Source organism: Falco peregrinus, chromosome 9, assembly GCF_023634155.1.
Source record: "Falco peregrinus isolate bFalPer1 chromosome 9, bFalPer1.pri, whole genome shotgun sequence".
NCBI classification, from domain to species: domain Eukaryota; kingdom Metazoa; phylum Chordata; class Aves; order Falconiformes; family Falconidae; genus Falco; species Falco peregrinus.
This window is the reverse complement of record NC_073729.1, coordinates 21,744,107-21,755,914: the sequence shown is the minus strand read 5'-3', so window position 1 is coordinate 21,755,914 and position 11,808 is coordinate 21,744,107. Positions and strand designations below refer to the sequence as shown.

Here is an 11,808-nt window from a genome sequence, read left to right as displayed (position 1 = left end):
CAGGCAGGTGGGTGCCGCCCTGCTTGCCCCCACCATGGTGGAGGTGCTGACACCTGCTTGGTGCCAGTGTCCCTGTGCCCGTGTATGTCCCCCCTGTCAGGGATGAGGCCACCGCAAGCCTTTACCGCTGGGCCAGACCGCTCAGCAGGGCTGTGGGACCGGGGGGTGATGGCCTTAAGGTGAAAGAGGGCGGACAGGCTGGGTGTCGGGACACAATTCTTTCCGTGAGGGCGGCAGCACTGGCGCAGCTGCCCGGAGCAGCAGCAGGTGCCCCATTCCTGCGAGAGCTCAAGGTCAAGCTGGACAGGGCTCGGAGCAACCTGGTCTGGTGGGAGGTGGACCAGGTGGTCTTTCAGGTCCCTTCCAACCCCAACCGCTCCATGAGGACTCTGTGACAAGGCAGAGGGGGGTGGCACGGGTGGGGGGCTGTGGGGGAACCCCCCCTCAGCGCTTCTTGGTCTTCACCAGCCCCTTGGCCACCAAGCAGCGGTACAGCTCCTGCAGGTAGGTGTAGATGCACTTGGCATCAGGCACCGGCATCCGCACCATGTCCTCCACCTCCAGCAGCGGGGCGCAGCCTGCCCGCTCCCTGTGGGGACACAGCTGTCACCAGGGGCCCCCCGCCTGGGGACACCGCAGGGTCAGGGGGCCGGGGGGGCTCTCACTCGGCGGTGGCGAAGGCCAGGGTGAAGTTGTGCCGGCGGGCGCCGGGCTCCAGGCTGGCGTAGTCGAAGGCATCGGGGAAGAAGCTGTGGAGGAGGGCGCAGAAGGCCAGGCCGCTGCCCCAGCTGCCCGAGAAGTTCTGCACATCCACGTGCTGCCGCAGATGGATGGGGGTCAGCCTGCCCCACGGCCTGCCCCACAGCCACCCCATGGCCGCCCCACGGCATGCCCCGCAATGCACCACATGATGCAACCCACAGCCCGCTCCATGGCACGCCCCATGGCCACTGCACGACACAACCTGGGGCGTGCCCCACGGCATGCCCCACGGCGTACCCCACAGCATGCCCCACAGCGTGCGCCACGGCCGCCCCGCTCTCACCTGGTAGCCACGGGTCCTGGCGCGGCACCACTCCAGCAGCATGGCCTTGACCGCAGCGCTGCCCCCGACCCGCTTCAGGTGTGGGGCCGGCCCCGTGGCTGCCCTGCAGGCGGTGCCAGGCACCGTGGGGCTCCGTGCCCCCGCACCGTGAGCCCCCGGCCCGGCCCTCCAGGGGTCTGCACTGGCCAGTGGCCCTGACCCACCCCAGAGCTCCCTGCTGCCCCATGGCCCCTCAATAAGCCCACAGCCCCATTGCTCCCCATTGCCCCATGGCCCCCTCAGTCCTGCTCCCCCCACTGCCCCATGCCCCCCATTTCCCCATGTCCTCCCCAATACTCCCACTGCCCCATGCCCCCCCCAGTCACCCCATACCCCCCATGTCCTCCCCAGTACTCCCACTGCCCCGTGGCACCCTCAGCCCCCCACTGTACCCCACTGGCCCATGGCTCCCCAGTACACCCACAGCTCCCCATTGGCCCACAGCACCCTCAGTCCTGCCCCCCCTGTACTGCCCCATGGGCTCCCCCAGTACCCCCATACCCCATATTTCCCCATTCCCCCCCAACACCCTCACTTCCCCATGGCCCCCAATACCCCGATTGCCCCATGGACCCCCCCAGTACCCCCATATCTGCTATTTCCCCATTCCCCCCCAATACCCCCACTGTCCCATGGCCTCCCACTGCCCCACACCCCTCCCACGCCCTGTGCCCCCCTTGGGGCCAGGCCCCTCTCACCCGCCGAACTTCTCCAGGATGGCGCTGCGCCCCTGTGCCCGGGCACTGGCACGCGGCCGCCCCCCGGACCCCTCCGGCCTTGGCCTCTGCCCCACCGTCTCGGGGGGTGCCCGTCCCGGTGGCCCCCCTGCTGGTGCACCCCTGTGGGGGCCCCGGGGGTGGGGGTGAGCACCACTGTGGGTGCCACTCACGGGCACACATGGGTGGGCCAGCCATGGGAGGCAGGCAAGGGGGCGTCATGGCATGCCCCCGTAGGGACACAGGGTTGTGGGGTGCCACCTGGGGTGCCCGCCACGGGCAGCCCTGGGGCCGTGCCCCCCTGCCCACACTCACCTCTCACTGCCCCCTGAGCCCTCGCTGGTGCCAGCTGTGGGGGAGAGAGGGTGGGTCAGTGGGGTGGGAGGGGGCACCCTGGGGTGTGGGCACCAGCAGGGTCCCGAATGGATGGGGGCATCCCTGGGGAGCCATCAGGGGCAGGGGGCTGGAGGTCCTCCCCCATGGGGAGGGGACATGGGGATCTGTAGGGGCCCCCTGGGTGGGAGGATGTGCACGGTGTGGGGCAGTGGTGACCCCAGGGGACTCTGGTGCCATTGCAGGACCCTGCCCGTACTGCCTGCCCTGCCCAGAACAGCCCTTACCTGTGGGGGATGTGGGGGATGTGGGGGACGTGGGGGACAGGGGGGATGTGGGGCTGGTGCCCCCCCCGGGAGACATGCTGGGGGGGAACTCGGGCCACAGCTCATCCTCATCCTGCAGCCAGGTGGGCTCCTGTGGGCACAACTGGGGTGGCACTGCCAGCATGGGCACTGCCAACCCTGTCCCTTCTACTGTCACCCCTTCCCTTCTGTTGTCACCCTACCCTGGCACTGCCCACACAAGCACTGCCACCCGTCCCTTCTACTGTTACCCTGTCCCTTTGACTGTCACCCTGCCCTGGCACTGCCCACATGGGCACTGCCACCCCTGTCCCTTCTACTGTTACCCTGTCCCTTTGACTGTCAGCCTGCCCTGGCACTGCCCACACCAGCACTGCCACCAGTGCCCTGGCACTGCTTGCATGGGCACCGTCACCCTGGCCTGGCACTGCCACCCCTGTCCCCAGCCCCACCACACTCCCCCTCACCTGCCAGCCCCGGGTGCTGCCTGCTGCTGGCCCTGGCCCAGCCGGCTCCTGTAGCCCCTCCGCGGCACCCCCACTGCCTACCCCCCCGACTGCCTCTGCGTCACCCCTGGCAGTGCTCCTGGCATCCTTCACTGCTTCTGCCCTGGCATCGCTCCTGGCATCCCCTGCAGCTCCTCCCTTGGTGTCCCTCTCCGTGTCCTCTGCCGCCCCAGTGTCCCCTCCTGCATCCCCCACTGCCCTGGCATCACCCCCCATGTCCTCAGCCACCTTGTTGTGTCCCCCACCATCCTCATCTGCCTTGGTGTCCCCCTTGGTGTCCCCTGCTCCCTTGGTGTGTCCCCCCACAACCTCAGCCACCTTGTTGTGTCCCCCCCCATCCTCATCTGCCTTGGTGTCCCCTGCTCCCTTGGTTTCTCCCCCGACATCCTCAGCCACCTTGGTGTCCCCCCTCGTGTCCCCTGCTCCCTTGGTGTCGCCCCCTACACCTTCAGCTTCCCTGGTGTCCCCCTCTGTGTCCTCTGTGCCCCCCACCCCTGCTGCCAGGGGGTCCCCCTCCCTGCTGCCCTCCCCTGCCCCCCCTTCCCCTGGCCCCGTGGGGGGGGCGTCCGACGTGGGGGTGCCGGAGGTGGGGGTGTCAGTGTCTCCCAGGGGCTCCATGCTGCTGCGGTCACTGCTGCAGGGGCACAGGGCTGTCACTGGGGTGCCCCCGCCAACCCGGCCACCCCCCTGCCCCTGTGCCCATGCTCCCTCTAGCTCCATCCCCCCCATTCCCCCACCCTGGGCACCCCCGTTGCCCCTGCCCAGCCCCCATTGCCCCTCCCGTCCCCCCCATGCCCCCTCCTGGCACCCCAGCACCCCAGCCTGCCTCCCCTCTCCAGCCCCCCATAACCAATACCAACCTTCCCATTCCCCTCCTGCCCCCCCCAGTCCCCCCCCCCGCCCCATTCCGGCACCCCCATACCCCTTCTTGACCCCCCTGTTCCCCTTCCCAGCCGACCCCCGTGTCCCATCCCGACCCCCTATTCCCCACCCCCAACCCCCAATTTCCCCTCTCGACCCCCCTATAACCCCAACCCGACCCCCCAGAAGCTGGTCCTGCTCTCCCATACCTCCTCCCGACCCCCCCCCCGGCCCCACGTGTCCCATCCCGACACAACCCTCCCTGCCCCCTCTAGACTCCCCAGTTCCCCCTCTCGACGCGCCGATAACCCCGGCCCCCGGCCCCCGGCCCCCGGCCCCCGGCCCCCGGCCCCCGGCCCCCGGCCCCCGGCCCCCGGCCCCCGGCCCCCGGCCCCCGGCCCGTACCCTCCGGCCGCTCCGCACCGCGCCCGCCGCCCCGCCCGCCCCGGCGCTATTTTTACCCGGCGGGGGCAGGTGCCGCGCGCACTCCCCGCCCTCCCGCGGGGCACGCGTGGGGCCGGGCGCGGGGCAGCGCGCGGGAGCGGCCGGGGCACGTGGGCGGGGGACACGCCGCCACCGGGGACACCCCAAAGGAGCCCACGGGGAGGGGGCAGGGGCACTCAGCCAGCGGTCGGGGGGCCACGGGTACCCCAGGGAGGGAAAGGGAGACCGAGGGGCACGTACACGCGGGGGACGTGGGGGACACGGGCACACGGGTGACACGGGGGACACAGACGAGCGGAGGACACAGGGGGATGTGGGGGGACACACCGGTGGTCACAGGCACATGGGGGGCACAGCCGGACACGGGCACACGAGGGGCTCAGGCAGACACGGTGGGCCACGGTCATATGGGGAACATGGGGGGACAGAGGCACACGGGGGACACGGGGACATGGGGGGTGTGAGGCACGTGGGGGGAAACGGGGGTGTCATAGACACACGGCGGACTTGGGGGGACACAGGGGGTCACACGCACAGAGGGTACACTGGGGGACACGGAGGATCACAGGCACGGGGGGGCACTGGGGGGTCCCAGGCACGTGCGCACAGCCGGACCCGGCCTGGCCCCGCCCCTCGCCAAGGCCGCGCCTTCCCCGCCCCGGCCGCCGCCGCCGCCTCGCCCACTACGGCAGCGGCCTATCAGCGCCGGGCGCGCCGGGCCGCTCTCCCGCTCCGCCGGCCCCTAATGGCCCAAGGCGGCGGCGAGGCGGGGCGCTTCGACGTGTGCGCGGAAGTGCGGCGCTCACGTGGTTCCTGCCGGGAGCCGCCGCGGCGCCAGAGACGTGCTGTCCGGTGCCGACCTGAGCCGAGCCGAGCCGGGCCGGGCCGGGCTGAACCGAGCCGGGCCCGGCCGCCATGGACCCGCTGCGGGCCCAGCAGCTGGCGGCCGAGCTGGAGGTTGACATGATGGCCGACATGTACAACCGGTGCGCCCTGCCGGGGGAGCAGCGGGGGGACTCGGGGATCCCGGGGGGAACTGGGGGCACTGGCGGGTCCCAAGGCCGGAGGTCCCGGGGGGAGTCGGAGGTACCGGGACGGCCCGGGGATGGGTGTGTGTGTGTGTGTGTGAGCTGGGGGCACTGGCGGGTCCCGGGTGGAGCTGGGGGCACTGGGGTGACCCTGGGGCATGGGGCTGAGGTGCTAGGGGCACCGGGGGTGCCCGGAGCAGCGGGGGACACCGAGAGTGCCTGGGGATGGGGGGGCGTTGTGGGTACCCGGGTGTGTTGGGGACCGCATAGAGTGGGGAGCATTGGGGGTGTGCTCAAGGCTGGGGCGGGGCACAGAGGGGTATTGGGGGTACTGGGGAGTGCTGGTGGCACAAGGTGGTGCCTGGGAAGTGGGGGGGGCACTGGGGGATGGCTGTGGTGTCGGGGCACTGGGGCTTGGGGCCGGGGGGCCAGGTCTGAGCGTGGCAGGGCTGGTGAGGGGCTGAGGGTGCGGTGCGGTGCAGGATGACGCAGGCGTGCCACCGAAAGTGCGTCCCCCCCTACTACAAGGACGCAGAGCTGTCGAAGGGGGAGAGCGTGTGCCTGGACCGCTGCGTGGCCAAGTACCTGGAGGTCCATGAGAGGATGGGCAAGAAGCTGACGGAGCTGTCGCTGCAGGATGAGGAGCTCCTCAAGCGCATGCAGCAGGGCACTGGCACGGCCTGACTGCCCCGGCCCCCCTGCTCCCTCTCACCCCAATAAACTGGATGCATTGGGCCAGCTGGTTTGCTTTCCTTGTCCTTCCCCCCACACCCCCTGGTGATGTCTCGGGGTACATGCTGAAGCTGGCAGATGTTGCTGGGAAGCCCCCCCCACTTGCTGTCCCCAGCTGCCACATGCTGTGTCCTTGAGGGGGGCACGCCTGGGGGTGGCCCCCCCACCCCAGGCAGGCCCAGCCCATGTAATCCCCAGGATTAGGCAGAGCCGGGCTGAGCCCCTTGTAATCCCTTGCCCCTGCCTGTCTGCTGGCCAGTGGGGGGATGGCCGGGGGGGGACCCCGCAGAGGGACACAGCCCTGGAGCAGCTGGAAAGAGACAGGCATGCAGGGACACCCTGGAGGGCTGGGAAACACCCAGCCCCGGTTGGGGGCACACAGGGGGACCAGGCAGGGACACCCACACGGGAGGGATGAGGGGGGTGCCTGAGCAGGGACAGCCCGGACAGGCACAGACATGCCCCTGCACCCACAGGGATGGTCAGAGAGGACAAGGGACACACATGCATGGACACCCAGAGAGCTACACCAGCACAGGGGCACCCCGACCCTGGGTGAAGGGCACCTGCAGTGGTGACGCCCTCCCACAGCCCAGTGGTGTGGGTGGTGGCTGCTGGGAAGTGGGTCAGGCCGTGCAGGTAACGGTGGGGGTGCACTGTGCCCCGTGGCTCCTGTTACTCCTGCCTGCAGTGCCAGCACCCTGTGAAGGGTGCAGGGCGACAGTGGGCACGTCACCAGGCCCTGCAGTGGCGGGTGCCACATGGCAGTGGGTGCGCAATGCACAGGGGCTTGTGCGTGCAGAGCCCACGACTTGGGGGTGCAGCACTGTGGGGGGTGTCTCTCCAACCCCCCCATCCCTGCAGGGAGCTGTGCATGCCTTGCTGTCCTCCAGCCGCCCGGGCGCAGCAGCAGTGCCATCAATATTTCAGGAGGAGCAGGCAGTGACCTGGAAAGGCAGTGCCCCGCCGTGCCCCCCCCGCAGGAGCCAGGCCCCGCTCTCCCAAAATAAGACGATTTTTAATAAATAATTTCCCACCTTTTGGTTCCTGTTGCGGGTTTTTCCCACTCAGGATGGGGGGGGACCCCCTGCATCCTGCGCATCCCCTCCCCCCCACAGCCACCCCCCACAGTTCTAGGGCCCCCCCGGGGAGAAGGAGGTCACAGGCACCCTGAGGAGCCAGGACCCCCCTGGGATGCCGGGGGGGATGGCTCAGAGCCAGGGCAAGAGCAGACTCAGGAGGGGCAGGAGGATGGGGGGCTGGCGGGGGGCAGTGGCAGCTGTGGGGGCACAGGGTGCCTGGGGGCAGCGGACATCCCTGGGGGGGCCATGGGAGTCACGGGAAGGGGGGGGTGGCCGGGGCTGGGGTCCCCGCAAGTCGTGGGGGGGCAGGCCATCACGGTAGAAGGCGGAGGGCGGCGCGGCCGGGAGGGTGCCGGGGCGGCCCAGCGCCCGGCCGGGGGTACCCATTACCGCCACCCCACCACCGCCATCGCCAGCTTCCTCCTCCTCTTCCTCCTCCTCCTCGGGGCAGGCGTCGAAGTCGCGGGGGCGGAGGTGCCGCAGGTCAGTGCCGCGGCGGTGCGGGGGGCTGGCGCAGGTGACGGGGGAGCTGGAGACACGGGTGCGACGGAACCAGGCCCAGAGCGGGCGAGCGCGGCAGTCGCAGGCCCAGGGGTTGGCGTTGAGGCGCAGGAACTGGAGGGCGGGCAGGGCGGCCAGCGGGTCCCCAGGCAGCGCTGCCAGGCTGTTGTTGAACAGGTAGAGGATGGTGAGGCGGGCCAGGCCCCGGAAGGCGCGGCGGTGGATGGCAACCAGGCGGTTGGCGTGCAGCAGCAGGCGGTCCAGGCTGGGCAGCCCTCGGAAGACGCCCTCCGATAGCGCCCGCACACGGTTCCCGTGTAGGAAGAGGTGGCTCAGGTTGGCCAGGTCGGCAAAGAGGTCGTCCTGCGGGGGATGGAGGGAGAGAGGGGGTGGATATGGGGCATGAGGCCCCACTGGGGAGCCCTCAGCCCTGCCCCCGTGGTTCCCGCACAGTGGGTGTCACCTAGAGCCCTGCCAGTGTGTGTCCTGCAGAGCCCTGCCCCATCTCCCTGCTCCGTGGGCTGCCCCCGGAGCCCAGCCCCATGTCCTCGTCCTGCAGACAGCACCCATCGCCCTGTTTGTGAGCATCTCCCATCGCCTTGCCCCATGGGCACCACTGCCCCAAGTCCCGGCTTCGCGGGTGTCCCCCATCACCCTGTCCTGCGTCCCAGCTCCGGGTCTCCCACAGAGCCTAGACCTGTGCCCGTGCCCTTGAAGGCGCCACCCCCCCTCCCCAAAACATGGGCATCCCACCGCAGCCATGGGGCAGCCCCAGGGCCGTGGCAGACCTGGAGGTAGAGCAGCCCGTTCTCCTGCAGGTAGAGGTACTGGAGGCTGTGGAGGCCGCGGAAGATGGCGCTGGGCAGACTGGCCAGCTGACACCGGTAGAGGTGCAGGGCCTGGAGGCGCCGGAGGCCATGGAAGGTGTCGGGGGCCAGGACGCGGAGGTGGGGGTTGTCACCCAGGTCGAGCTCCTCCAGGGCGGGCAGGTGGCGGAAGGTGCCCGGCTGGATGGAGGAGATGTTGTTGGAGTAGAGCCAGAGGGTGACGGTGCTGGGCCCGAAGGTGCCAGCCCGCAGCGCCCCGATGACGTTGTTCTGCAGGAAGAGGCGGCGGGCGCCGGGCGGGAGCCCCGCGGGCACCGAGGAGAAGTTGTTGGCCTGGCAGCTGACGGTGGGCGGCGAGACGTAGCAGGTGCAGAGCGCGGGGCAGGCGTGCGCCCCGCCGGGCACCCACGCCAGCGCCGCCAGCAGCAGGGCCGCCAGGCGCCCGCCTGAGGGCACAGCGGGGCGTCAGCGCGGGGCACTGGGGCGCTGCCCCGGCCCGGCCCCCCCATGCCCACCGCCCCGGCGGGGTCCTCCCAACACAGACTCTGGGGCAGGGGTGCCCTAGGATCCGCACCCCACAGAGCATCCCGGGGCTGTGCCCGCCTGCGCAGTGCCCCAGAACCCCAAGGCCATGCCCACCCCATAGGGCTGAGCACCCTGAGGAGCCCCCAGGGCCTTCCCCACCCCATGGGGCCGTGGTCCCCGGGAGAACCTCAAGGGCCATGACCACCCACGTTGGCCATGGTCCTCTAGGAGGACACCAAGGCCATGCCCACCCCAGCGGGCCGGACACCCCTGGGAGCCCCCAGGATGATGTCAGCCCCGCAGACCCCCCCCCAGGCTATGCTGCCGCATAGGGCCGTGCCCACCTCACAGGTGTGGGCACCCGAAGAAGACACTGCTTCAGTGGCTGTTGTGTCCCTGGGTCCCCGGGGGCCGTCCCTGCAGTTGGGGGCCATTGGACCTCCCAGGGCCCCAGGCCACCCCTCGTGGCCACGCTCCCACGGGAAGGTGCCCACCCCAGGGGGCCACGCTCCCTGGGGACCTCCTAAGGGCTACCGCTGCCCCCACGGGGCCACGCACCCCTGGGACGATCCCCGCCCCCTCGGGGGGCCATACCCCCCCATGCGCGCCCCCCGACAACGGGGCGGTGCCACGTGCGCGCGTGCCGCGGCCACGTGCGGGGCGGGGCGCGCGTGGGCGCAGGCTGACGCTCTCGCCAGTGACACGCGCCGCCGCCGCTCCGGGTGCTCAGCGCCGCCGCTCCCCACCCCCCCTACCCTGCTCCCCTTCCCCCCCCCGCGTCCATCCCCCCGCCGCCCCTCTCCGGCTGCAACCCGAGCGCTTCATCCATAATTCAGCCCGTCGGCCTGGCCCCACGCCCGGGGATGCGTGGATGCTCCCAGCCGCCGGTACCGGCGGGGGAGGGGGCGGGGGGGCGGTGGCCCGCCCTCCCTCCCCTCCCCCGGTGCGCCTCGAGGGGGGGGACACACCCCCACCCACCCACGGAGGCGTCCGGCGCAGCTGCTCAGCGCCGCCCCCCTCCCCCGGCGCCCCGTGCCGGCGTGCGCCCCCCACCCGCGTCCCATCTGTCACTCCCCCTCGCCGCGGGCTGACTCAGTTGGGAGCTGAAGTCACCGGTTCCCGGGCACCGCTTCTTCCTCCCGCCCCGGTCCGGGCACGGAACGGGCGCGCCGCCCGTGGGTCCCCCACTGAGCCCCCAGCACCCCCCGCGGGGTGAACCGGGCACTCTGCAACCCAGCGCTGCCCACGCGGGGCACCGGCTGAGCGCGGGGCGCCGCCACGGCGGGCGGGTCGTCCCGGGGGCAGCGCCGGGGAACCCGTGGGGCGCGGGGCACCGCCACGCCGGGTGATGCACCCCGGTGCCGCCCTGGGCGCCCCGTAGGTCGTGAGGCACCCACGCGCTGTGCTGTGCGCCCCGGGGCGGCACTGGGGACCCCCCGGGTCGTGGGACACCCCCGAGCCAGGCGGGGGTGGCACCGGGCACCCCATGGGCAGCCAGGGGCGCGCCGGGGCTGCGCCCGCACCCGGGACTGCGCACCCCGGCGTGGCACCGGGGACCCCGCGGGTACCGTGGCACCCACGCGCGGGGCGGCGAGTCCCTGAGCTGCACGGGGCATCGCGGGGGTCGAGGGGCACCCCGACGCCGGGCCGGTCTGGCCCCGGGCAGCCCCTGGGTGGCGGGGGGAGCACGCTGGGGTGCCCCCACGCGTGGCTGCGCGCCCTGGGGCGGGCCCCGGGCTCCTCACGCACCGCGGGGCACCCCGAGAGCCCGGCCCCCCCCCAGGCCGGGACCGTGCTCTGCAGGGCGGCAGCCCCCCACCCACGGGGCTCACCCGACCCCCGTGGGCCCCCCCCGGCCGTCCCCACGCCTACCTTGGGGCAGGTCCAGAGCCGTGGGGGGCCTCATGGCGGGGCCGCCTCTCAGGCGCTGCCCGCTGCCCGGGGGCTCATGGCCGGTGCCGGGGGAGCTGCTGGCCCCCTTCACCGCCGCCGCCCCGCCGGGAGCAGCCGCCACCGCCCCGGGGCATGGCACGGGTGGGCTGCGGGCACGGGTGGGCTCGGGCTCGGCACAGCTCTGCCCGCGGCTCCGGTGGGGCTGAGCCCTGCCCCGCGCCGCGCCTTATCCCGGGGCGGCCGCGCTCCGCCCCCCGCCGCCGGCCCCGCCGCTTAACCCTTCCCGGGCCGGCCCGCCCCGCTCCACGCAGCGGGGGGGGACCGCGGGGGACCCCCGGCGGGGAGCGGGGGCCGCACCGCGGGACCCCCGGGGGGCGATCGCCGCTGCGGACGCGGGGCTTGGTGGCGGGCGCCCCCACGGGCGAGGCGGGGCCGGCGCGGGGGGGGCTCTGAGCGCGGGACGCTGCGGGCGGGGTCCCTCGCGCGGTCCCGGGACCGGTGGCGGGCGGCGGGGACCCTTGCACGAGCTGCCCACGGGCGGGTCCGCGAGCTGCCCCCGGGCCGGGCGGCGGCCCGCGCGGGCGGCACGCGGCGCCCCGATCCACGCCCACGCGGGACCGCGGCGCTGTCCGCGGTGCCACCGGCGCTGTCCATGGTGCCGCTCCCACCCGGGGCCGCGCGAACCGCCTCGCGGGGCCGCGCGCCGCCAGCCCCGGGCCGAGCCGCGTGGGGGGGGCACGCGTGGCCGCGCCAGGCTGCGGCGGCGCGAGCTGGCACCGGCAGCGTGTTTGCGGCACCGTCTCCGGCGCGGCTCCCGGCGAGCGAAATACCACAAGCTGGCGCGGCGGGCACCCGTGGGCGGCGGCGGGGGCGACGCGGGGCTGACTCAGGGGCCGCCATCCGCTCCCCGCCCCGTCGGTGCCCCCATCGTCCCGGCATGGGCCCTCGCAGGGGCACCCTGGGAGCCGTGG

General features: G+C 72.8%; 3 protein-coding genes across 4 annotated transcripts; 1 reads left to right on the top strand and 2 right to left on the bottom strand.

Annotated features, from left to right (window-relative positions):
* Positions 1 to 203: 203 nt before the first annotated feature.
* Positions 204 to 4,828, bottom strand: SMTNL1 (smoothelin like 1). 2 transcript variants are annotated; one of them, XM_055814418.1, is made up of 8 exons: positions 4,211 to 4,828; positions 2,906 to 3,578; positions 2,421 to 2,550; positions 2,116 to 2,149; positions 1,783 to 1,923; positions 1,046 to 1,148; positions 666 to 817; positions 204 to 589 (listed from the first exon to the last, which is right to left on the bottom strand). In XM_055814418.1, the coding sequence occupies exons 2-8, from the start codon at positions 3,560 to 3,562 to the stop codon at positions 445 to 447; spliced, it is 1,362 nt and encodes a 453-aa protein (XP_055670393.1). In that variant the 5' UTR covers positions 3,563 to 3,578; positions 4,211 to 4,828; the 3' UTR covers positions 204 to 444. The 2 variants fall into 2 exon arrangements, with proteins under 2 accessions (XP_055670393.1, XP_055670392.1); XM_055814417.1 differs by having other exon boundaries at positions 4,267 to 4,828.
* A 213-nt stretch (positions 4,829 to 5,041) lies between these two features.
* Positions 5,042 to 6,015, top strand: TIMM10 (translocase of inner mitochondrial membrane 10). The gene is made up of 2 exons (XM_055814655.1): positions 5,042 to 5,235; positions 5,760 to 6,015. The coding sequence occupies exons 1-2, from the start codon at positions 5,165 to 5,167 to the stop codon at positions 5,959 to 5,961; spliced, it is 273 nt and encodes a 90-aa protein (XP_055670630.1). The 5' UTR covers positions 5,042 to 5,164; the 3' UTR covers positions 5,962 to 6,015.
* Positions 6,016 to 6,150: 135 nt separating this feature from the next.
* On the bottom strand, positions 6,151 to 11,057 carry RTN4RL2 (reticulon 4 receptor like 2). Its single transcript, XM_055814654.1, has 3 exons — positions 10,817 to 11,057; positions 8,381 to 8,865; positions 6,151 to 7,955 (listed from the first exon to the last, which is right to left on the bottom strand). Exons 1-3 carry the CDS (start codon positions 10,848 to 10,850, stop codon positions 7,221 to 7,223), a joined length of 1,254 nt encoding a protein of 417 aa, XP_055670629.1. The 5' UTR covers positions 10,851 to 11,057; the 3' UTR covers positions 6,151 to 7,220.
* Positions 11,058 to 11,808: the final 751 nt, after the last annotated feature.

Bases quoted from the DNA above. Each gene is read 5' to 3' on its own strand.
- SMTNL1 (XM_055814418.1), bottom strand. From the start codon at position 3,562: ATGGAGCCCCTGGGAGACACTGACACCCCCACCTCCGGCACCCCCACG. The intron at 2,150-2,420 runs GTAAGGGCTGTT...TCTCCCCCACAG, and splicing joins ATCCCCCACATCCCCCACAG to CTGGCACCAGCGAGGGCTCA. The intron at 1,149-1,782 runs GTGAGAGGGGCC...CACCGCCTGCAG, and splicing joins ATCCTGGAGAAGTTCGGCGG to GGCAGCCACGGGGCCGGCCC.
- TIMM10 (XM_055814655.1), top strand. From the start codon at position 5,165: ATGGACCCGCTGCGGGCCCAGCAGCTGGCGGCCGAGCTGGAGGTTGAC. The intron at 5,236-5,759 runs GTGCGCCCTGCC...GGTGCGGTGCAG, and splicing joins ATGGCCGACATGTACAACCG to GATGACGCAGGCGTGCCACC.
- RTN4RL2 (XM_055814654.1), bottom strand. From the start codon at position 10,850: ATGAGGCCCCCCACGGCTCTGGACCTGCCCCAAG. The intron at 8,866-10,816 runs GTAGGCGTGGGG...CTGTGCCCTCAG, and splicing joins GGCTCTGGACCTGCCCCAAG to GCGGGCGCCTGGCGGCCCTG. The intron at 7,956-8,380 runs GTCTGCCACGGC...CATCCCCCGCAG, and splicing joins ACGGGCTGCTCTACCTCCAG to GACGACCTCTTTGCCGACCT.